Here is a 25,714-nt window from a genome sequence, read left to right on the forward strand (position 1 = left end):
TGCGCAGCAATATTTAAGCTCATTATACAAAGGAAATAATACAGATCTAGACAAATTGGGTTGCTTATAGTTAAAAGAATTGTTTTAGTCGACCACACATTCTACTTGCTGTCGGCCACTTTTAGTCGGCCACTCATTCCACTTTAATACGCAAATGACAAAACGAAAGTAAAAGCAGCAGCCCATCGTGGACGACTACCACACAGACACGCACACGCAACACACGCACACACAATAAAGTCCATGCGTGGTCCTCTGCTGTCTTCGTTCCGATCCTTTTATGCGCCCCGAAGCTGATCAGTGAGAAACTTGAAACCGGTACGGCGCGCGCGCCTCCGAAGCTCATCCGTGAGAAACTTGAAACCGATGCGGCGCGCAGGTGACTCATTAACTCTCGCGCTACTGGCCTCGTCCTGCTCTTACGGCTCGTGGACTCGTGCTGCTTGCCACTTTACCTATTTTGTGTTTTCTATCACAGGAAAAGTAATTGCTGAGATTTTTGTTTCTGAATTTTTTTTTTTTTTTTTTTTTTTTTTTTTTTGGGGGGGGAGGAATTGTCTCGCGGGCCGCATCAAACTGTTTTGCGGGCCGGTTACGACCCGGGGGCCGGACGTTCCCCACCCCTGCTTTAGATAATGCTCAAAGTCGATTAATTTATCACAGACAAACAGTTTTGACGTAGACATGAAACTAGGATCCCAATTTAAGAAGTCATGATTTATTCCAAGTTTACATAGCAAATATTAATATCCATTAAAAGGATACCTGGAAATCTTACCTTGTCCGAGTAAAAAGGGAATTTAGATGCTTTAGGTCAGAATCTAAACGTGACGACTTAACCTCAGAGTTTCTGTTCTCACCTCATTCGGTCCACGATCGCTTTGATCTGACTTCCTGCTCTTCAGTTCATGCCCTCTAAAGGGAATCGAAAGTACTAGAATTTATGATGAAACAAAAGCTATTCATTTGCATAAAGTGGGAAGGAGAGATGCAAATGAGCTACACCTAAAAAGTCATAATAAGGAGTCTCTCTTCATATTTGACATTAGTGATTCAATGTAATGATTAGATAATCATTAGCCTACACTAAACAATAGGCTACTCGCAGAGTTTTTAAAGTTAAATAATAAAATCTTAAATAATAAAAACTTAATAAAGGTTTTCCCTTTGAAGCTTTTATTTATTTTCATTATAAACGTTATATTATTATTATTATTATTATTATTTACTTTTAGACAGATTCATTTTTAGGAGTCAAGAATGAGGCCAATATATTTGGGCCTGATTAAAATAAGTAATTTTGAATATTTAACTTTTTCAAATATATAGCCTAATTTAGGCCTATATTTCTGTCCACATTTCTGTCCTACTCTATGAAGATGCAATTGTACGAAGTCATTCTCAGGTCAGTCTCTCATTGTATGTAGTATTTTCCCCCCAAAATTAATTAAATATCCTTTATTGTGTTTTATAATTTGTTACATTTATAATAGCTTTTTTCTCTCGACACTCAAAGCGCTTTACATGAAAGGGAGTAATCTCCTCAACAACCACCAATGTGCAGCATCCCCCAGATGTGACGGCAGCACACACCAGTGTTAGGGGATTTACAGTTAAAGACCCAAGGACCAGATATGATTAATTAAGACTCGGAGTCAGAAGTGCACTCAATTTAGTGATGTGCTTGGTTGTTTTACTTGTCGATCAGATGTCCTCTTGAGTGGTCCTTGGCCAATGAAAGCTGCGATGGAGTCCAGACCTTCTGCCGTCAATATGAAGGTCTGGTTACGAGAGACTATCTAAACTCTAGTGTAAACCTCAAAGTTGAATGGACTTTTTTTAAATTAACTTTCAATATGTCCTAAACCTGTTTTACTTGGAAATAGATCAACACAGGGCAGAAAACTGCTAATCAAGTCTTTTCATGTTTTTTTAAAGTATTTTATACGTGTAACAAAAAATAGTTGTTGTTTTACAATTCATTCAGTGTTTGAATAGCAAGATCATTTATAAAGATTCAATATTTTCTTATTTCTTCTTTACAGGACATTCATAACATTTTTTAGACCCAACAAGCTGAAGATCCTAAAAGCTTGCCAACATGATGAGTAATCAAAACAACACATGCGTCACACAAGGTACATGCTAATAACTGTAAGGGGGAAAAAAACATTAAAGCTGCATGTTGCATTAAATGGTTTTATTCATTGCAATTGACATCTACATTCAAGGTATGAAGAACAGCGATCTGAAGTTTTGCTGTATGAGTCCTGATTTTGCTGTATGAGGGGGGAGGGGGGTAGTACCCCAAAAGGACTCTACTCTTGCTCTACAGCAATAAACAGACTGGGACAATACTATTCAGAGTTTTGAGGGCAGTCCTCATTCTCAGTTTATTATTTCTTGCAGAGGCAAAAGCTAAATACACCACTCTTATGCCAGCTAAGCTGGAAGTTCCATGGGCCAGATACACAATTACATTTCAACCTTTCTTCGTTCAATATATGCGCTCTCTCTAAGAAAGTCAGGTGTCTTCTTCTGAGTGTTGTGGTCTGTGGCTGGCTTCCGCTTGCTCTCTTCAGAAGATCTTACACACACACATCTACTCTGAGAGAGATCAAAAAGGCCACATTTTATAATCACTAATAACGCACAATATCTCTATATTTATGCACACGTTGCTTCAACATTTCCTGTGTGCGTTAATTGTTACATTACTTGCGTCAATGCTTTTACTGTTTGCGTCAATGGCATTAGCAATACACACATTTTTATTGTACATTTCATCAGTTTTCTACCTTTCTACACATTGAACTCCAAACTGTCTTCATTTTTAGCAGTTACAGACAACAATGCTCTTGTCCTGCAAAACCCATATTCACCCACACACATAATGCAACATACGTCATCTTTAGAGGATGTGGTGTAGACACAGCGCACAGTATGTGCTTCTGTCACCTTATGAATGTCTGATAAAACGTCATGACTCGTAGATATTTTCCAATATCAGCAATTTTAAGATCTGCTTTTTATTAAATATTTTCTTATAATTTAGATCTTTATCTAAATGTTTATAAGAGAACACTCCATTTCTCTTGACAAGATAAATCAATGTAAAATCACTATAATACATCAACAGACATAAAAAGTAAAAAGAATATAAGAAAAATGCAGATATATGAGTGAAATGAGTATGTATAGATAGTATATGAATACACAAGTCTGTATTAATAACAATGTAAAGAAACTTTTTAAAAAAACAACTGTATTTTTAGTCTCTGCCAAATGAACAATGTTCACTGTTCTGCTCTCTTCGCACAAGTCAGACCCACAAACACCTGCAGGTGAGATGCATGACTTTACACTTGTCAAAAATAAGAGAAACCAAGTGTAACTTTAGCTTTTGAACACACAATCACTGCTAAGAATTATATGAAATGAGAAACCCCATCATTAAGACATTGAGAAATCTCTCAGAATTGAAGGCTTGATGTCATGTTTATCCAAGGAAAAAAATTCCCTTCAATCAGAATCTTCCATCTCATAGTCTTCCTGATTCTCTTGATCTGCAGTTCCATACTCGTAGCTTTTATTGCTGTAGGCTTCTTCTAAGATACTGACGATCTCATGCAAACCTTTTATTTTAGCCTGTGTCCTGATCACATCCAGGATGGACTTCATGGAATAGCCATATTCAATCATGCTTCTAGTTTTACCCTTTTCTCCTGGGTAAACATATCCACCAGTGTGCACACCAATCAGTTTGCATTGTTCATCAAAAACTGGAGAGCCAGAAGATCCGTGAAAGAAGCAAGAGTTATAAGTAATCTGGTTCTCATAAATGTCCCATTTATCTTCCAAACTCCTCTGTGTAATCACATGAATGAAATCATGATTCTCAGATATGTGTTTATCTGCAGCCTCTTGTGTTTTATCTTTCCCAATGATGAAGCAGGGGTCCATTTTCTTAATCCCACCTTCTGGATGTCCCACAATGCAGATGCCACCCCGGCTAGGAAGGGGGCCAGGACTAAAACGACTGAGCAACTCAGGACGACCTGCGATTTCATCACCAGCATCCAGTTCAAGAAGAGCAAAGTCAAGACGCCTATTATTGGCGTCTGTTATGTTACAGTAAGCAGCAATCTGTTTCTTGACCCGCACCAGCTTCACCTTTGAGTCCAGACGTTCAAAATCAAATGCAGCTTCTAAAGAAAGCTTGTCTGGAGACTCGAGAAATTCCCTAACAACATGTGCGTTAGTGAGAATAAATTGCCCAAAAAGTAGGAAGCCGGTTCCTCTGGCGGATCCCTCCACTCGAATCTGACACACCGAGTCAGAGAGTCTCATGAGCTGCTTTATTTTATACACCTCAGAGAAACTCTCAACACTTTTATCATATTCTGCTCTCCAAACTCTTTGTACCTGAGATTTTTTCCTTGGCTTCTCTTGCCGCTTTAATAATATATCCAGTAAAAATGGAAACTGAGAATGCAGAATTCTCAGAATCTCTTCAGAGTCTGGAATTATTTTAAACGAATTAGTTGAAGTATTTGTGGATTTCATCGCGTTTCTCTTTTGAGTTTCTTCTTGTTCAGTGTTGACGGGATGCTGGTTAGGATCAACGTTTTCTTTCAAATCATCGGCTGAAGCTTCATTCATTTCAGTGCTGACATCACTCAAGAAGTCTTCTTGGCTCTCTGGCTCTATTTTATCACTGATAACAATGATCTCAAAATGCTTTCGATCAAGATGCTCTACAGTGTTTGACATTACATGATTTATCTCGCTCCCAAACTCACGAAGTGCACACTGTTTCTTGAATATGTCATTGATGAAGCGTCCGTCACGCCGGAGAGCATCCTTCAGTCTGTCTTATTTGAGTGCGTACACACAGACATCCTCAACTTCCTTCCTCAGCTCATGGTTTTTCATTAAGCGTTTCACTTTATCCCCTCCTTTTGTTTTAATGTAAAAGATTACAAAGTTTTCTGATTCATTGGATAATGAAAGCCTTCCAGTTGTTTTTTTCTTTGTATCAACATTTCCAGTTTTTTTGATGAAGGTTATGTCTAAGCGCTCATCTTTTTCAATAAGACAGCAGGGGAAATCGGTCTTCACAGCAGCTCTAGGAACTTCTCCATTGGATCTCTTGATGACTATTTCTTTCTCCATTTTGTCATTTTTAATCTTCTTGAGAATGTTGTTTGTATTAAGAGCATCAAGCACAGTCTTGGATGTATCACACGCCACTGCATGCCTCTTAGATTGATAGCAGAAATTGAAAGTGTGGCTTTGCCCCTCGTCGCACTGTTAAATTCAGAAGAACAAGAATACAGAAAAAATTTAAAGAATTATAAATAAAAGATTTCCATTAAATGATTAGCAATATTGCAAAAATATTATTGTAACGAATGAGAAGTGGAAGCAAGATGCAAGTGAAAAACTCTTTTATTGAAGTAAGAATGACAGAGGAATAGATTCAGGATCGTCAGGTTGGTAGCGCAGGGACCCCGATGGTCAGATGGAACCCGGTGTGAGTGGAAGTGCAGCAGTGCGGTGAGAAACTCCAACGATGATAAATAATCCAGAATCCACAGAACACGAACAGGAACAAGGAAGGCACAGGACTCAAGACGCAGACTGGAACACAACCGGGATACCACAAACAACGATCTGACAAAGGAGATGAGAAAGTGGTGAGCATATAAAGGGTGATGAGATGAGCTGCAGCTGGTGACGGGAGTGATGAACTTGATTGCTGATGAGCGCTAATGATCCGGCACGCCCACACAGTCAGTACACAGAACACACACACACAACAACAGAACACGAGACAAGAAAGAGACAAAGGATTTATGAACCGTGACAATTATAATATACACAAATGTTATACAGCAGGGATGAGTATCCGCACAATTTTCCAGATTTAATTTGGATCCTCACTGATCACAACAGTTCATAATGTGCACTTTTTTAAATTCTTTAATTTAGGTGTATTATTCATGAAGTAGAAGATCAGCCACTGATTACACGGCGATCTGAAGGACAAGAAATGCAATACAGGTAAAGGCATTTGAATTGATAAGCACCAAGTACCATTAAAATTCACAAACCTGCAGCATATGGCTTTTTGATGGACCCTCTTTAACTTTATCCTTGAAAAAATCCTTTCCTGAGTGAATGTCAACACAACAGTATAGTTAATATGAGTCCACTAGTGAAGGTTTACCATCATATTGTAAATCATAAATGCAATAATTTATCACTCTAAAAAGATATGGCCTTTTAAAGCAGCTATCAAGAAGCTTTGACTTTCCAAAATGCTTTAGCTAGAGTAATTCCAAACACTTTTTCATGAGACCCTTAAAAAATCCTCATCCAATGATACAGATGTCACGCCGGCCATTGTTTCCTTTTTTTTTTTTTTGAAAGATTTATTCTTTTCTAGAACAACGGCATAAGAAACATTAAAATAGCATGTATTATTATTAATTGAACACATTTGAATCTAATACAATTCAGGACATTACCAAAATTACCTAGAATTTTATGATATTGCCACAGAATTAATGAAAAGTGCACTCAAAGTATGTAAGATTGTTAGTTTTTTTTTTAACACGCACCATTTAAAAATATGAAATCTCAGAGTGGGAAGGAAAAGTATTTCATATATTGCAAGTCTATTAAAGTCATAGAGCAGCTTTTTTGTGAGCAACTGTCTGTTCCTCACATGTGACAGGATCCAGAAGTCTGGGAATATAGTGCGCAAGCTATATAGACTACTTTTATAGTGCTATTTTATGAGCAACTTCGTGTCTCTGAACTAATGATTAAAGACATTGGTCTTTAAAAAAGTATTTTTTATTTTGAAATAAATGAAAAATCTTTTTCTTTTGCACTTGCTTATTTACTTGACCTTGATATCTTCATTGGCTGAGACATGAGCAATTACCTAAAACTTTGTTTCTTAGATCGGAATCATTATTATTGAAATATCATGGGCTTACCTGTACATTTTCACCAGTTTATGATGCCCTTCCGGCTATGTTGCTGTCAGTCGGCTGCATTCAGACATTCCACAATCATTACCATAATCATTTAGACTATAAGGCTAAACATTTCAATACAGTGTTCAATATAAATTTCAATTTCAGCTGTAAAGCAGCTCTAAAGAAGATTAGAGCTTTGCTGTATGAGTTTACAGTATGAGTTTGAGTTTACAGAAGATTACATTATTAGACTCAATTTGGCTTCAATTCAGTTTAATTATCATTGTTGCAAAGTTCATCAGTTAAGAATCGAGTTCAATACAGCTGTAAAGCAGCTCTACAGAAGACTCAGTTCAAGTCAGTTCAATGTTGATTCAAATGAGTTCAATAACAGTCGTTAGTGTCACTATCCAGCGCAATTGAGTTTTCGTCCTATAGTGCCAGTGTAGTTAAATCGATAAAATTACTGAATAATTCTTGTCTTTTCAATATACAGCAGCGTATACTGTGTAGTAAATGTTATATAGTATTTAATTCTGAACATAGACATTTGTTTTTTACAGTAAAGATATTTAGAAAGATGAGGGGACCACAGTGAGAGACCTGATGTTTGGTATTTTAAAATATTATGCATTCTTATTTCAGCCCTGGCCCTGCGCTGTTAGAAAAACCTGGAAAGATTGCTGAAGAAAAAGACTGTGAAATGGAGGACAAGAAGAAAATTAAAGTGTATGTGTGCTTAAAATGTTTGTCTTTGGGTGTGTTTAAAAAATAAGTATGTTTGTTGAATAACTGGATGTGTTTGTGCTGTCAGGTTTCCGTTGGTTTCCTGCAGATCTCCCACTTCTGAGATGCTGCATCATCCCGATGAGAATCTCCTGCAGGAGTTCATCCAGACCGCACTCACTGCCGTCAGGACCATGGTGTGTTGGATATTAGAAATATATAATCATCTTTTTGCTGTTGAGCTTAAAAATATGGGCCATATTTGCCATTACTGATTTACATCTTCTGACAGTAAAATGCAATTAGTGTATTTAAAAAAAAAACTTGCAGCATCTTTCAGTTTAAGGCAAGAAATATTCCTCTGAACTACATCATGTTCAAGTAGGCAGTGTCTTTGTAGACAGTTTTGACTCAAATCAATTAAAAAATATGTAAATATTTTAGCCTGGAAATCCAGACCTAAATCTGAAAGATTAATGGTCTGGCATCGACTAATGAAACTTGGCCAGCTCGAGGGGCGGCACCAGGCATGCATTTGAAAATCTCACTGCACACAATTGGATAACACTACGACCAATCACAACAAGCCCCATGCGCTTAGCTACCAGCGGAGCTAACTGGTAGATTAGACTCTTGCCGTATCCGGTCAGCAAAACAGCAAAAACGTCCTTCTTGCAAAGGAACGATTCGAGCGGCGTCTTCTGTTCCTCTTTTAGATAAAAAGCCAAGTCTAACTTGTTCATTGTAGCGGCCAAAGCCGTTTCAAACAACTGGTGTTCATCCATAGCCATCTTGCAATGTTTACTAATGACTTCGACGTCACATCGCTGTCGTTATCTGTTTAGCCCGCCTATATCAGATAACCCGATGTGATTGGTGCAGCTCGGATACAAGGGCATATTTAATGAGCATCATTGCTCGACACCAGAGTAAACTCGCTGAGCAAATTCAACTTGTGCTCTCGCGAGAACTCTGGATTTCCAGGGTATAAATATTTAGAAATTTAGTCAAAATGCAGATGGATAGATAATCTATAATATGATTTTAAAAAAATGTAATACTGTGTACATTTGTTTATACATACGATATGCTGTAACTGAGAAGAAAAAAAATGCATCAAAGAATTCATAATCACATTAAAAACCGAAAAACGGCTATTTTCAATTTAGTCATTTCTATAATGTTGGTTACTAATTTGAATAAATTGTTTATAAACACTACTGTTTAACAGTTTGGGGTCAGTAAGAATTTTTTAAAAGAAATTAATGCTTTATTCCTCAAGGATTGATCAAAAATGACATTGACATTTACATTGTTACAAAATAAAATTCTATTTCAAATAAATGTTGTTCTTTTGAACTTTTTGATCATCAGAATGCATCATGATTTCCACAAAAATATTAAGCAGCACAACTTTTCCTACAATGATAATAATCAGAAATGTTTCTTGAGTATCAAATCATCATATTAGAGTGATTTCTGAAGGATCATGTGACACTGAGGACTGGACTAATGATGCTGAAAACTCAGTTTTGATCACAGGAATAAATTACAAATATTTCACAACATTACTGTTTTACTGTATTTTGATCAAATAAATTCAGCCATGGTGAGCAGAAGAGACTTATTGTATATTTTTCATTATCGTTTCATTATAATGTTGATTCTTTTAACTTTTTGTCCATGTTTAGACATTTCATAATTTATTTAACAAAAACGATAGTTCCTACTCAAGATTCTGTTTGGATAAGCTATGAGTTATGAAATGATGATATACTCACCTGTGTCGGCACATCTGTCTTCTCCACGTGTGTTTGCACACAACTGTGTGTCAGGTGTTGGCAGAGACGCAGCAGCGAGAAGAGGAAGGTGATGAAGAACAGAAGCCGATAGAGAGACAGACATCGCAGACTTCAAACTCAGCTACGGACAAGAAGAAAGCAGGGAAAAAGAAAAGTGAAGACTTTCCACTCCATCATATGTATGAGTTTCAGCGCTGGTGTGTGTTGACATGAGGGTGTGTGTTGTTTTAGGTGATCCCACCCCTCCTCCGGAGCCCAGTCCTCAGCCCACAGTGAAGAACCCTGAGGAGATCAAGAGGAAGGCAGAGTGGACAAGAATCAAACTGGAGTTCACAGCCGCTCTGAAACGTGAAGGTACGCTTTTGCATATCACTGTGTATATCAACAGTACAGAGCTTCAGGATGTCTGTGTGTGTGTGATGTGTAAACAGTAAGAATGTGCTGTGTTTGTGTGCAGAACATGCGGTGAAGCTGCGTTTGGATCTGGTGAAGGCTCATGCGCTGAGAAACGTGAGCAGTTTGCAGCAGAGAGCGGAGCAGGTCTACAGGAACATGGAGGAGTGGCTGGGAGCTCGCTTTCTGTCTGAGATGAACAGGTGAGAGGAGGAGAGGAGGAGAATTAATCCATTTAGCTGCAGAGATGAATGATGACTTATAAATGGCTGAATATCTCAAATAAACGGGTCGTATGTCACTCCCAAAACCACAATATAAAGCAAAAAAATTTAATTTAGCTAAATAAATTAACTGTGCAAATGATTTTTATTTTATTTTATTAAGATTAGCATAAACTTAATTCTGCACAACAAATAACATGATGTATAAAATCTTGTTTTGCAATATAAATTCTTAGTCAACTTATTTTGAATATTTTAAATATTCTTAAGCTATACACTATAGGCCAAAAGTTTGAAATAATAATTTTTTGTAAAAGATTTTTTTTAATGTTTTTGCAAGAAGTCTCTTATGCTCGCCGAGTCTGCATCTATTTAATCAAAAATATTGTGCTTTTTATCACAATATTAATGTTAGTAATATTGACATTTTATTTCAATTTAAATTAAAATGTAATTTAAGCAGCCATTGCTTCAGTCTTCAGTCACATGATCCTTCATAATAAGAAACATTTCTTGAGCATCAAATCAGCATATTAGAATGATTTCTGAAGGATCATGTGAAATAGAAATTGTAGAAATATTTCACTATATTTCTGTTTTACTGTATTTTTGATCAAATAAAGCCAGACTTATTTTAAAAGCATTACAATTTTATTTTATTATTATAATTACAAACTTTTGACCAGTAGGGTGTTTTTAATACTTTAAATATATTTTCTTCTGTTCCATGAAAAAAAATAAAAAAAATTGATAGATAGATATGTTTGCATGTGTTTCCAGTATCGACCAGCTGACAGAGTTTGTGCGGAAGCACATTGAGAATGCAGTTCAGATCCATCATGAGCTTGTGCTGCAGAGCGTTGATTTCTGCGTGGATGGAGACACACGTGTGGTGGCGAGTCCAGAATCCGCTCCGCGCAGATCCCTGGAAAAGCCCAAAAACAGCACTCTCACAGTCCAACAGCTGCATGTCCTCTGCGCTCAGCTGAGCAAGACCGCCCCGACAGGTCAGAATCAGCATTACTACACAGAAGTCAAACATACCAGGGATTGTTTTTTGATTGAACAATTCCTTTAAAATTGTGTGCTAAACTGAATGAACAGAATGAGAGTTAAACAGAACTAAGTGAACATGTTTCAGTTGAAGTTAGTAACTTTATTGTGTTGTGTGTTTAGGTCTGCTGTGTGGAAATGAGTTGACTGAAGTTCTGCATGAATTAACTTCTCATATGGGTAGTGATGTCCTACCTGAGCCCTGGATGCACATCACTCCCTCACAGGTACATCTTCACTCAAACACCTCCGTCTCTGACGAGCAGAGCAAATTATGGTTTATCGTGTGTCTTTGGTTGCAAACACTCATACATAATTTTCTTTCCCAACAAACCTTTGCTTAAAGTCCACATGAAACAGAAGTTGTGTCTTTTGTTCCCTAATGTGACTTATATCCAAGTAAAACAGCTCCTCCAACCAGAAATTTTTTTAGGGCGGGACTTAATTTTATTAATCTGGAATCGATTGGATTGTTGTGGTTTGCTATTGGTGGATCTCATGTGAGTGACAGGTTGTCCCGCCCTCACACCAGTGAACAGATCATCAGAGAAGAAAAGAGATGATGATGCAAGATGGAGAGGAAGATATTTTGATTAAAGATTACATGAATAAAGGGCACATGAATTTACTGTAAAAATAATGATGTGCACAATACATCATTTATAATGAACAGTGCAATATTCCATAAAAAATAAGAAATGTCCATTTTAATGTCATGGTGACTTTAAAGGAGACATTTAATGCTTTTAAATCGTTCCTTTTTACATATAAATCATACATTTGTAGTCTATATAAAGCGGAACTGCAATGCTTGGGTCTGAATTCCTCATTATTATAGCTCCACAGGGCCCTTTTCTACCCCTTTTCTGATGTGCGCCTGAGAGCAACTCGTTTTGGTGCGGTCTCTTTAAATACAATTGAGACACTTCATACCCCGCCCCCTCTCCAGGATGCAGAGGTGACACTTGGTTCAACTCCACCCCGTTCGGCCATTTTTGTAGTTTGATAGCAGAGATATGATTATCTAGCGGCACAGAAACTTTTTATTCACACGTTATTAACAAAATGTCAACAACGGAAGACTTGTCCAGCCAGCCTTACATGTTCAAGCCATAGTCGGAGCCGGAGCGAGATGAAAATGAAGACGACGAACCTGCAGAAGAACGTCTTCATATGGATGTATCGCAATGGTGTGTTACTGTATTTACACATGAAACTTTGGTCTTCCGACCTTTTACCACCGTGTCGATTTATTTTGATTAATATGTGCGAAGGAGAGAGAGCAAGACAGCGTCTAGTTTGGAGACGGTGTCTTGTTTACACTTTCGCCTGGCTCCGAAGAGAGAGAGAGTGCGTGCGCGCGACCGGGTCTCTCTTTCAGTTAAACATGCGCCCTGTCACAAGCGCGGCAGTTCATCTACATTAGACGGTGTAATGAAGCGTGTGGGTTACTACATCCAACAACCGAACATTTTAACTTACCCTCTCGTAACTTCTGCATCTTTTAGCTTGGACTACAAAATCACAGCGAGAAATAACAATGGCGGATTGCTCGAAGTGTTGGGCTGGAAGTCAATGTCCTTATTTGGCAGTTCCGCTGCAAATACTGTGACGTAATAGTTCACAAAACGTCATAGATAACAGAAAAATCGGAACAGGTTGAAAAATAAGGCCAAAACAGAATATAAAGATATCAACGAAGCACCTGAAGAGAATAATTTCAACTTTTCTGTACTTCTAAACACTCCAAATATACAACAAAATGCATTTAAGGGCTAAAAAAGTGGATTTAGCATGATATGTCCCCTTTAAAGCAATACCAAAGATTTTTTGTACCTTAAAATAATGTTTCCAAAATCATTTAAGTGGTTCGTCAACTCGTACCAGGGGGAACGGCACTTCTGTGTTCGCTTTGCGACTTTCTATCGGCTATAACCGCACTATGCAAGTCTGCCAGATCGGGTAGCGGATCTGTAGTTCGAATGAGACATAAGAAACTACAAATGTTGACTTGCTTTATGGCAAGCGTTACAATAGCAAAAAAATAGCGAGCAATGTCATTATTTTGTTTTTCTTCGTTTCTGATGTCGCAATACATCATACTTTCATAAAATCATGCAACATACTCTACCTTGTCTGTGGACATCTTCCAAAGTCGGTGCTCGATAAACAAATAGCGTGCGTGCGACGGTAGGCTGCGGTAGGCTAAATTATTTACGACAGTGGAAAAGGACAATTCCGCTTCCAATCTGTAGGAGGACCGAAGAGGAAAAGTGCTTTGGTGTTGCTTTAAGAGGGAAGTGGCGGGAATTTATTCATTTTGAGAGTGTCTTCATTGTAGTCAAGGCCTTATTTTTAACGTTTGTCTCCTCAACTTCCTGCTTCAATAGGAAATGTGTCCAAACAGAAAAAAAACTGCTTGTCAAGCAATCTATAAATTTAGACTATAAATTCTGATCTGAGTATAATGTTAAATGTCAAATTATAGTAACCAATATTAACAATATTTTTAGCTGAAATTATAAAAAATGAGTTTGGTAGAGCTTTAAACTTAAGACAATACATGAAGAAAACACAATTTTGAGATCATCGACGTTAAGACATAATTGACAAAAATGAATTGTGTCAAATGACACGATGCCTTACAGAAAAGTCCCTTTGATGGTGTATGTGCTATTGTGTGTGTGTAGGTTGATGAGCTGGTGTGTGTATTAGCTCAGGACTCTGAGATGTTGGACTGGCGTCAGTTCCTGCTCAGCGCTGCTCTGCCGTGGCCGTTTCCCTCTCAGATTGAGCTGTTAAAAACCCTCCAGCGCTTCAGAGCCGTCGACACTGCAGGAACTGGACTCATCACACAAGAACAATACACACAGGTCTATTACGCTCATGCACATTTCACAGAACATGGTCATATTACACAGCACAAATCTTTAAACACAAACACATTTTTATAATGAAAATAGGGTTCTAGTTCATTTTATTCCAATTGCATGCTACTTCTACAATTAAAATCAATTGAAGCAAACCTCAAATATATTCTTGTGCTACATTTGTATGTGTTTATCAGTTCAGTTTATCATCTGTTTCGTTCTATGATCAGGTTGAATTGTGGTTTCCCAGTGAAAGATATCTTCCTGTCCCGGATGACCCAACTGAACCTCTGCCCTACGACAGACTAGCTAACCTTAAGAAGGTAATGCAACATGAAGGATTTTGTCAACTTTAAAGGGGGTCATATTATTGCTTTTATTGTTTTTTTACTGCCTTTTTTTACATTTTGAAAAATTCACTAAACACTCGGCATTAATGTGCCTCTCAGATTGTTGAAAACTTGTTTAAATAGACTTCAGCTGTTCATTTCTAACACAACAGTTCTGAAAGCTGATTCCTCATGATTTGACCCCTTTAATTATTTGAGTAAAGCATCACTGAATACAGTAAATGCATTAACATTGATTGGTTTATAATTTGAGACTCTTTGAGGTGTTCTGAACATATACAGTAATCTGTGTATGAACATGCATATGTTTTTCTTTGTGTGTGTAGTTTTTCTTCAGTCTGTTTGCGAGCTCACACTCCTCTCCGCTGATGCTGGACTATCTGAGCTTGCTGCTGTATTTCTGCTGCCATCCTGAACCGGCTCAGGGCTTCACCAGAGCGCTGGGCCTCGTGATCGGACACACACTGCACTACAAACACACCGGCCCACTCACACAGGTACACACATACATCAAACCTTAATTATCACAACTAATTGCCTAACCTTATTCTAACCTTAAAGGTGCTGTATGTAACTTGTTCACTCTACTAAAGCATAAAAATGCCATAATATGTTTGTGGACATTTAGGAAACATGCTGAGTTCACATATTCGTTTCTCTGAAAAACACTTCTACAGCAAGTTATTTTACTTTGAAATGTGCATTCCGTGTTGGAATGTCTGTTTTTGTTTTGGTCTGTGTGATCTCGACCACTTCCAGTTCACCCAATAGTATTTCGACACCCCTGGATGCCAGTTGGCAGGAAACACAGCGTATTGCAGCCAGCAAACAAACTGGATCAGAGATGGCAGATTCTACCCAACCTAAAAAGCCTCGATATCCATCTAAAAATCTCTATGAATGAGAGCATATTAAAACAAGCATATTATAAATCAACTCATCAACTCACAGTGTGTAAGAATCCTCGGCTTTCATTGTCAATTGCACTTGTTTCTGTTGCGTGTCCTCCTGCAGTACCTATTTCGACCACTAGCTGTCATTCTTACAGACTGCACCTTTAACCCTAAAACAAAGTCTTAACCCTCAAACAGTCCTTTAAAGGGGCGCCAGAAAGTGAGAACTGGCCAAAATGTCCTCACTTTACTCACTTTGTTCTCACTCTGGTCTACAACTCAAACTGATCCTCACAAAGATAACTGTACAAACACACACAGTGTGACACAGTTAACACTCTTCTGAGCTGAGGAATTTGTTTTTGGGGTCGTATTTTACAACAAAATCAAAATAAAGAAAATGTAAAGTAAATTGATTTGGATAAAAGCGTCTGCTAAATGATTAAATGTAAATGCTTATTGTTTTCTACTTGTCATTACTGTAATGTGCAAAAATAATCCATTATTTAATCTTGTATTGGTTCAAACCACTGTTCCTGCTGTAGTCTGTGCCGTATATGGAGGGCGCTGGAGTCGAGGCTGATGAAGAGGAGGAGAGAGGGGAGGAGCCTGATGAAGAGGAGGGGAGGGGGGTGGAGCCTGATGAAGTGGGCGTGTCAGTTGATGATGTGCTCAGAGTCCTGAGTCGTGGAGATGATCACGTCTCTTCACATCTGAACCGATTCCAGCCGAACCGCAGGAGCAGAGATGAATTCAGAGAGGTAGAATATAACAGCTCTGATCCAAACCTATAAAGATCCATCAGCCCAACTCAAACCCCATTGCATTTGAGCTATTTTAATTCAAAATGCAAATAAATGAGAAACTTTTCCATTTAAAATAGCAAGCAAATCCATAAACATAGCTAACAATTATAACCATAGCCAACAGTGTGCATGTGTTTGTCACTCTTATAATAGTCTCATAAATGTAGATCTATTTTGTGAAATCTGTGTGTGTCCAGTAAATGTTCACTGGAATGTTTTTCACTCAGTTTTGAAGCAGAGCAACATAATCTGTGTTTCTGTAGATCAGCAGATGATCCAGAGTCTCTACAGGACTGTATTTAATGTGTTGTTGTGTGTTCAGGAGCTGCTGAAGGTGTTTAAGGAGTTGGGTATTAAGGGTGAGGAGAAGATTGATTTCTCCACACTTTCCCAGCATCCCTTTCTGCAGGATCTAATAGAAGGATCCTCACAGTACCTGCTTCCTGTGAGTATAACACACAAACATGTGATCTCACGCACATACTACAGAGCTCAGTGGTGAGAGCTAAATACAGTTAATATATTATTTTAGTGATCGAATGATCTAAACAGGCTTGTGCACAATTCAGAATTGAATTGAGAATGACTCCTTAATTCCAATTCAATTCTTGAATTTGAATTGAATTTGAATTGATGTCAAAAACAGGATCTAGAATTACAATTCGAATTTGAATTAAAGGAAGCAGAATTGCAATTCAATAAAAATTCAAAGAAATTCATATACATATTTTAAGTGAAGTGTTTAACAATGAAGCTTTACAGTATATGTCAGATATGATTGCATTATAAATTATATTAGTTTGAATTACTTGTACAGATTACATTAAAAGGATATGTTTTCCCCCAGCAATGAATGTTAAAAGCTCTAGTCACAGAACAAATAATTAAGTTTGATTTATTGTAATTGTAATTTTGTGGAACATGATGGAACATGACTCCATTTCCCAGAATGCTTTACTTTAACCAAGTATTTAAAATGGTTGCTAAACAATTTGAGGTGGACATTTGTTTGAGAAAGCACAATTTGATGGGCAACACTGGACTTTTTAAGTTTCAGAAGTCCCTTACAACTTCACTCTGCACCTGTTCAGAGAATCTTTAGTGTTGCAGGAAAGATATTCAGACCAGAACGGTGCAGACTCAATGAAAAAACATTTGAGGAGCTATTGAGAATTAGATGCAACAGTGTTGCTCAGTCATTTTTGGCATTGGAATAAATGATAACTGCATTTACAACAACTTTGTGTTTGTGTGATTACTTTGAAATGAAAATTACATTGGAACAAAACTAATTAAGCAACACTGGGGGGGTAATTTATTTCAAGAATTTGATCAATATCTATTTTAGAACAAAATGTATGCAGGGTTGAGGAGTAAATACGAAAAAGGAAACGTGAAATGAAATTTCTGTTATTAAATTACAAAATTAATGTCATTGTATTTAGTTGTATTACTGAGGTAAAATGCTTAATTCAATTAGTTACTAATCAACTTAAAACGAAATTGCTTTGCATTGATAAAGTTATCCAAATAAAGTAATCCAAACCACATTTATAATGGGTAACTAATAACGGTAAGCAATAACATTTCCAAAGTAACCTTCCTAACACTGAATGCATGCGAGACTCAACACATTCTTTCTGTTGTGTGACTGTGTGGAATTTCTTTGAATTGCCATGAATTTAATTCCACTTCCTTAGCCTGGCAAGCCAGACCTACATCAAGATGTTGGGTCTGGCAACTCACCATAGACACGGCTCAATCCGAGGGGCGGGATAAACGGCTGTCTTTCAAATTCCCTCTGTACGCAATAGGACAGCGCTTCAACCAACCAGAGTGTTTTCCCAGCGGAGCTAACGTTAGTTGATAGATTCAACTTTTGCCATATCTAGCCGGCAAAACTACGAACACATCTTCCTTTTTTAAGAATGACTTGAGTGCCATTCTTTGCTATTTTCTCAAAAAAACACTTAACTCCAAGTCCTCCAGAGTCGCGGACAAAGCTGATTTGAAAGACTGTTCGCCTGCAGCAGCCGTCATTCTTTGTTTTCAAGTTGCAGGGAACCGTCGCAAATCTGTCATTATGTTAAGCCCGCCCCACCTACTCTATACACGATGTGATTGGCATGACCCAATTTAGGTTTTTACAGCTCCGAAAGTCAATGGAGAGTTGCTAGACTGCCCTGGCTGCAAAATAAATTTTGCTGCCGCTAGGGAGCGTCTAGATTTCTAGGCTACCACTTCCTGTCATTCCAATTCAAATTCAATTCAACGTCCTGTGGGGCGGAGTAAATTCAATTCAAATTCCAATTCATGAATTGAATGGAGGCCAATTCTGAAATTCAGAATTTTGCACAAGCCTGGATCTAAACAGAGAAGATTCCTGGCACTAAATGATTCATCTATTTGAAACATTTTAAGCAAGTTTTGTGGCTTTTATTCCATGTTTCACGCAAACTTCCTGTTTCAATAGGAAAAACACAGGACAGAAAAATGCACTCGTCAAGCCTTTTGATGGGATATTTATTGTAATTGATTATGTGAAATACAAATGAAATACAAGTTTGTATTTACACTAAAACAAAAGTGTTTTTATTAATTGATTATATGTCTTCTTTATAGGACATTCACAGAATTTTCCAGACCCAGCAAACTGAAGATTCTCAACATGATCAACACTCAATAACAACACACACCAACACATGAATCACACAAGGTACATGCTAATGCTAAATTCATCATGAAAGCATGAAGAACAGTGATCTGCTGAAATTACCCTTTAACAAACTCTAAATGTTTCTAAATGTATTTACTGTAGTGAAGATACACATTTAATTGTAGCTGTGTATTCTTGTCTCGTATTACAGTGAATAATTTGGTGTATTTGTGTGATTCAGAGATGATTTATGTGGATGCTTGAACATGATTGCTTACAACAAAAGCAAAATATTCAGATAAATCAATGTAAAATCAGCAGAAAACCTCAACAAAAAATGTAAAGTAAAAACATTATCTAAAAAATAGATATAAAGAATACATGAGTGAAAGATTTGTTAAATGAATATGTTACTGATTGTACATGAATACACAAGTATGTATTAATAACAATGTAAAGAAAATATAATAAAGAATGAAGAATGAACAATAAAAATAAAAAACTGTATCTTTAGTCTCTGCCAAATGAATAATGTTCACTTTTCGACTGTCTTTGCACAAGTCAGACCCACACACACCCGCAGGTGAGATACACGACTTTACACATGTCAAAAATAATGGAAACAGAGTGTAACTTCTACTGTTGAGCACACAATCATCTCTAAAAAAATTATATGAAAAGTGAAACCCTATAATGACAGTGAAAAATTCTAATATTATATGTCTCTCAGAATGGAAGACTTTGTAGTCCTTCCCAAAAAAAAATCAGCATAGATGTGTGGACCGATTCATTCAAGACTCTTCAGACTCTTCGGCATTGCCCATCTCATAGTCGGTCTGATTCTGTTGATCTGCAGCCCCAGACACATTGCTTTTATCAATGTAGGGTTCTAAGATATTGACGATCTCATGCAAACCTTTTATCTTAGCCCGTGCTCTGAGGTCTTCCAGGATGGGCTGCATGGTAAAGCCGTATTCCATAACACTCCAAGTTTTAGGTCCTTCTAATTTGTACTTATAGCCACCAGTGTGCACACCAATCAGATTGCAGTCTACATCAAAAACTGGAGAGCCAGAAGTTCCGTGAAAAAAACAAGAATCATAAGTCATCTTGTTTTCAAATGCTGAAAAGTCCCACTTCTCTGCCAAAGACTTTTGTGTCATAACATGAATTAAACTGTTATTCTCAGATGCATGTTTATGTGCAGCTTTCAGTCGATCCTCTCTCTCAATGATGAAGCAGGGGTCCATTTTCTTAACCTCTTTTTCTGGGTGTCCCAAAATGCAGATCTGACCTCTGTTAGGAGGGTTTGGACTGTAACAACTGAGCAATTTAGGATACTTTTGTTTATACTTGTTGATAAAAATTTTATCAACAAGTGATGAATCCAAATCCAATTCGAGAAGAGCATAGTCAAGATGCCTACCACTGAAATCCTTCCCATAACAGTAAGCTATGTATTGTTTAACTGGTATGCGCTTGCCCTCTGAATCCTTGTCTTCATAATCAAATACAGCTGTGTACTGTGCAACGTTGACTGTCGTAACGTCAGTCGATATACCAATAACATGAGCATTAGTGAGAATGAATTTGTCGAAGAGTAAGAAACCGGTTCCTATGTCGGACCTCCCGACTCGAATCTGACACACAGAGTCAGAGAGTCTCATGAGCTGCTTCACTTTCTTCACCTCTGAAAAATTCTCAACACTTTTATGATACTCTTCTCTGAAGAACTTCTGGACATCAGACTTGTCCTTTAGGTTCTCTCGCTGCTTTAAAGTCTCCAGTAAATCTTTAAACTGATCACGCAGAATTCCCAGAATCTCTTTGGAATTTTGAATCACCACTATAGGACCTGTTCTTTTTTTAGCCGTCTTTCTCCTTTGGGTTTTTTCTTTTTCGTTGTTGATGGGAAGCTGGAGGCTGGGGTCAACATTTTCTGTCAAAGTTCTAGTTGAGGCTACTGAATCTGATTCAGTCTTTGTAGTATCGAAGACATTTTGAGTATCTGGCTGATCAATGTCACTGATAAATATTATCTTAAAATGCATTTGATCAAAATGCTCCACATTGTTTGACATTTCATGGATTGTCTCACTGTCCATCTCACAGAGCGCACAGAGTTTCTTGAATATATCATCAATAAATCGTCCATCACGGCTAAGAGCAGTCATAAAATTCTCTTCTTTGAATGCATACACACAAACATCAACAACATTCAGCCTCAGATTCTTGTTTTTCATTAACCGTTTTACTTTCTCCCCTCCTGTTGTGTGGATGTAAAAAGTGACAAAAGAGTCAGGATTTGAAATATCTGAAGTTGGCTTTTGCTCTGCAGAAGCATTTCCATCCTTACTGATGAAGGTTATGTTTAAGATCTCATCACTTTGAATAAGACAGCAGGGAAAATCGGTCTTCACAGCCGCTCTAGGAACTTTGGGTCTCTGGATGACTATTTCCTTCTCCATGTTCTTCTTTTTAATGTTCTTGAAAATATTGTTTGTATTCAGAGCCTCGAGTACAGTCATGGATGTGTCACAGGTTACTGTGTATGTATTGTTCTTGAAACGGAACTGGATAAAGTGGCTTTTCCTTTGTGAATTCTGTTCATTTTAGAAAAACAGTCACATACAAACACATTTGAATGTACACTTTTTGAATAATATTTTCATAAAATTATTCATAATATAGTGTAAAGTGATATACCTGCTGAGGATCATATTTTGACAGTCCTGCTTTAGTCTCTTTCTCCCACGAATCATCCATTCTTTCCTGTGAGAATCCCAGCAGTATTGTTAAAAGATATTTTTACTAGAATGTCCAGATTTCTCAGTTTGGAGAAATGGGGCTGTCAAGCTTAAACCTGTGCATTCAGGGTTTCTCCAGGTTTTATGGAAGTAATGTTAAGACATTTTTAAGACCAAGTAATGAAAATTTAAGAAATAAATTAAAGGGAACACAATACGTCAATTTGTTCTCTAAATATAATGTCTAGGGGGAAACAACATTAGCAACATTTCAGAGTTTGAAAATACAACTTCCAACAGATATCCATTAATTTTTAATTTATTTTACAAAAAAAAGAAGCTTGAATCGCTTTGCTCCCAACCACTATTATGGAAAACTCTTTTACTCTACCTTCTGATAGAAAAATAAAAAGTTATCTTCCTCCGTCTTTCTCAGTATTTTTGTCTTGTTTTCCAATGAAAATGTCTAAAGTTTCTTAAATCAAGCTGCATTTACTGGAGATACAAAATGACAAAAATAGTTTTCTATGAAATTGATCAAAATGAAGTGAGTTTAATGATTAAAACAACAGCAAATATCTTCCAGTGGGCCAATTCAAATGGAAGTTTTCACAACTCATTTGACAGATATTAGTTCTTGTTTTAAGCATAAACTATTAAAAAAAAATTTTTTTTCAAAAATACTTTATTTAAAGCTTTTCACATTTTACAGAACATGTAATAATGCATACACGTAATAAAATGTGTTGCGTTCATATTCTGGGTTCATCTGCTTTTCTGCAGATAGGCTGAAAGGCTTTTACGGCCTCTTCTGCACGACAGTGCATTATTTGTTACAACTAAGTTTTCTATACATTACTGTATGTTGTTCCATTCTACTGTCTGTATATTTAAACATGTAACTTAATAAATAACTTTGCCTGCTTTAAAGGCTTTGAGAATCTTTCCTTTTATCACTGATTATGTTGAAAGCTAAAGTGATTATAACTTTCGTTATCTAAACGCTCAGGTTAAATCCTAAGTTTTCCTATCAGTTCTAAGAAAGACCTTTAAAGAATAAGAGTTTAAAGAATAACAACAACTTTAATGGAGTCAGATTAATTATATTGGAGTCAGATAAATATTTGAATTATACACATCATCCTTCAACTGCCTTTTGCTCCGATTATTGGTTCAAAAATAGCAGCGTAACAGTGTATTTAAGCCCTTATTTTTGTTTTCATTATATTCCTGTGTGCATAGTGCTTATGTTCCTGTTGTCTCTTAAGTTATTTGATCATCAGTTCCACTTCTGCGTCCTGTATTTCTTTCCTTTGGATCTACACACGCATAGGCCTACTGTGATGACAGTTTACAACCCATGCAATTTGATTCGACAATAATGCACAAACAAGCATTCAAGTGAATGCACTGAAGAAAAAAGGGTTGGCTTTAAATGATGCATTTATTAGTGTATGTTAAGTGATTTACCTGCTTCACATCTTTTGAGTGTCCCTCATCAGCTTCTTTTTTAGACAAATCCATTGTTTCCTGAAAGAATGCCAACAAGGAAGTTTATTTATACTATTTTTTTGTGTGTATGTGTGTGTAGTAGGGCTTTCTATCATAATTTTAAAGCAGTAGAGGAAGTTCAATGATTCGCTTCTTTGGTCTTGAGCTATAATTTTGAACTCTGTTTCTCTAATTTCTAATATCAGTTTCTCTAATACATGCAACGCTTATAAAGACAACACAAGAGCCTTGGATATGATAAATGTTACAAAAATTACCAAAAAATGTGATTGGGTACCCTTAGATTATTTTCATTTGATGTTTATTCATGTATGGGTCGACACCTACATATAAGTCTTATAATATGCTTGAATTTAATGATGTCACTGTTATTTTAACTGTCTCAATTGCCTGTATCCACTTTTGTGTCATACAATAGCACTATTTCAAAACATTCAGTAGCAAATGCCACTCAAACACAGACGTGACAGTGACAAAAATAACACGTTGAAAAAATTATTACCGATTTTAATGCGTTTAATTGACATTTAAAATATCACTAATTAGGCTATTTATTTAGGATTTTGTGTCACAATTACGTCAGTCACTACTGGAGGTGTGAGGTGTGAAGTCTTCTGTGTGTCAGATGTAGGCCTAATGTCACTTAAAGCTACACTGTGTAATATTTTAAGTTGATTCTTAGCTAAAAACACTGTTCTTTCAAAATGATATGTGCTCATTAATGTGTAATTACTTCTACCAACTAATTAAGTATTCTCGTAAGCGTAGAATCTGCCATTTAGAATTCATATGAGCGAGTCGCTCGAATGGCGGCAGCCATGTTCCGCCTCCATCTTGAAAATACATTAGTTATTAGTTACAGGAGTTAAAACGCCCATGGAATGGGAGGGGCTAGAATGTAATATTCAGTTTGTAGTCATAAACAATTTCACCACTAGATGGGAGAAAATCCTACACAGTGTAGCTTTAAAGTTAATACCACCTCTCTGATATCAGCGCTAGTCCTGGAGGATATAAAGGGATAAGGACATTTCATTTTACCGAACAACCTGCTGAACAACCTGAAAAGTGCTGCACTACTCATACAGGTCAGTTTCTTTGACGAATAAAAATGGTGTGGTAACGCAGTGCTGTTTCGCTATCATACTAAACTGCATTTGAGTGTAATGAAAGTTATAATGTTATTCTATGTGTTAGTTTGTGGGCTGTATGAGAGACTAGCAGTAAGCTAGATCAACATTAGAATAATACTGATCATCATATTCTAACATTTCATCATGTTGAGTTAACACAATTGAACGAAATATATAACACCGTGCAAGTGGTTTTTGGATATTTTAATACAAAAATCTTACATTATACCTTTAATTATGCAGCCGTCATTAGTGGATGGGAGGATTGAGGACGGATCATGGTTCTAGAGATTTGAGCTAGGCCTATTGATTGAAGCGCTGTCTGTGTATGGAGGACCAAACCTGCAGAAATTAAAAATGAATAAATACATAGATAAATATGCAAAGAAATGTAAAAAAAAAAACTAAAATAAATGACTATTTATACTTTTATTTCCCTATTTATGTATAATTATATATTTTTCCACATTTATTTTTTCATTTATTTATTTAGCCTATGTATTTATTTTATTTCCACTTTCATTTATTTTTTCATTTATTTATTTAGCCTATGTATTTATTTTATTTCCACTTTCATTTATTTTCACGTTTATTTATGCATATATGTATTTATGTCTACATTTATTTATAAATGTGGAAAAATATATAATTATACATAAATAGGGAAATAAAAGTATAAATAGTCATTTATTTTTACATTAAATTTACATTTCTTTGCATATTTATTTATGTATATTCATTTTGAATTTCTGCAGGTTTGGTCCTCCATATCTGTGCGCACCGAAACTCTGTCCTCAGATGCAGTTTGAACTGTTTTAGTAGCCTACAGTTCTAGTTTGGACTATTTTATTATTGATAACCTGTTCTTATTTTTCCTAACCATATTTATTTGCACTTTTTTTTTTTTTTTTTGCACATCCGCTTTAATAAACACCTTTTAGACTACACAATTGCTCCCATTCTTACATCATGGTGTGATTCTCCTTTTATACCGCTCGACATTTCAATGAATTTTTATGCGAATACTAGCCTACGCAGCGTTTATCAGGTCCAAGCCACGGCCGTCAGTCACCAGTCGGAATTAAACGCATTTACCTCACTGACGTTAGTTCAACTTTCCATTTTAAACCGGAAAAACGAAATGTCTTATAAAAACTAAAGAAAAAAACATCCACTTTTCCTTAAGTAGCCTATTAAACATAATGCTGTCTGCTGTGCAATTTTTTTTATGGTGTGCCACCTGTAGGCCTATTATAACATCTCAAATGTGTTTTAGGGTTTCATGACCCTTTAAGAAGTTAAAAGACATTCCAAGCTAGGTTATATTCCAAATAGTGATATAAAAGGAAACCAGGAAATCTTACCTTGTCCAAGAAAAAATTGACGCCTTAACTTCAAAGTTTCAATTCTCATCTCATTCCGTCCACGCTCGCTTTGATCTGATTTCCTGCTCTTCAGTCTCCGCCCAAAGCAAAGGTAATCGAAAGTAGGCTACTAGAATTTATGATGAAACAAAAGCTATTCACTTGCACTTAACACGTTGATGTCCAAAAGACG

The 25,714-nt window shown here is 36.6% G+C and overlaps 2 protein-coding genes and 2 long non-coding RNA genes across 6 annotated transcripts in view; 1 reads left to right on the forward strand and 3 right to left on the reverse strand.

Moving 5' to 3' along the window:
• LOC307159262 overlaps positions 1 to 25,714 on the reverse strand; it is a 48,798-nt gene that overhangs the window by 10,727 nt on the left and 12,357 nt on the right. The gene's annotated exons all lie outside the window — the stretch shown is intronic.
• Positions 4,346 to 6,173, reverse strand: LOC307159263. The gene is made up of 2 exons (XR_013821349.1): positions 6,117 to 6,173; positions 4,346 to 5,310 (listed from the first exon to the last, which is right to left on the reverse strand). It is a non-coding gene; the product is annotated as an uncharacterized lncRNA (long non-coding RNA).
• Positions 7,573 to 18,815, forward strand: LOC307158286 (sperm flagellar protein 2-like; the record flags this gene model as incomplete). Its single annotated transcript, XM_079870720.1, has 14 exons — positions 7,573 to 7,586; positions 7,638 to 7,721; positions 7,807 to 7,915; positions 9,554 to 9,674; positions 9,752 to 9,874; positions 9,978 to 10,116; positions 10,918 to 11,144; positions 11,314 to 11,417; positions 13,881 to 14,063; positions 14,291 to 14,383; positions 14,737 to 14,907; positions 15,849 to 16,064; positions 16,432 to 16,554; positions 18,732 to 18,815. 14 exons carry the CDS (start codon positions 7,573 to 7,575, stop codon positions 18,813 to 18,815), a joined length of 1,791 nt encoding a protein of 596 aa, XP_079726846.1.
• On the reverse strand, positions 18,616 to 25,613 carry LOC307159235 (serine protease FAM111A-like). 3 transcript variants are annotated; one of them, XM_079872481.1, is made up of 5 exons: positions 25,522 to 25,613; positions 24,387 to 24,499; positions 22,983 to 23,042; positions 21,472 to 21,537; positions 18,616 to 21,368 (listed from the first exon to the last, which is right to left on the reverse strand). In XM_079872481.1, the coding sequence occupies exons 3-5, from the start codon at positions 23,034 to 23,036 to the stop codon at positions 19,557 to 19,559; spliced, it is 1,932 nt and encodes a 643-aa protein (XP_079728607.1). In that variant the 5' UTR covers positions 23,037 to 23,042; positions 24,387 to 24,499; positions 25,522 to 25,613; the 3' UTR covers positions 18,616 to 19,556. The 3 variants fall into 3 exon arrangements, with proteins under 3 accessions (XP_079728607.1, XP_079728608.1, XP_079728609.1); XM_079872482.1 differs by lacking the exon at positions 24,387 to 24,499 and having other exon boundaries at positions 25,522 to 25,598; XM_079872483.1 differs by lacking the exons at positions 21,472 to 21,537; positions 24,387 to 24,499; positions 25,522 to 25,613 and having other exon boundaries at positions 19,091 to 21,368; positions 22,983 to 23,038.

This window comes from Squalius cephalus (assembly GCF_949319135.1).
Source record: "Squalius cephalus genome assembly, chromosome: 5".
Taxonomy (NCBI): Eukaryota; Metazoa; Chordata; class Actinopteri; order Cypriniformes; family Leuciscidae; genus Squalius; species Squalius cephalus.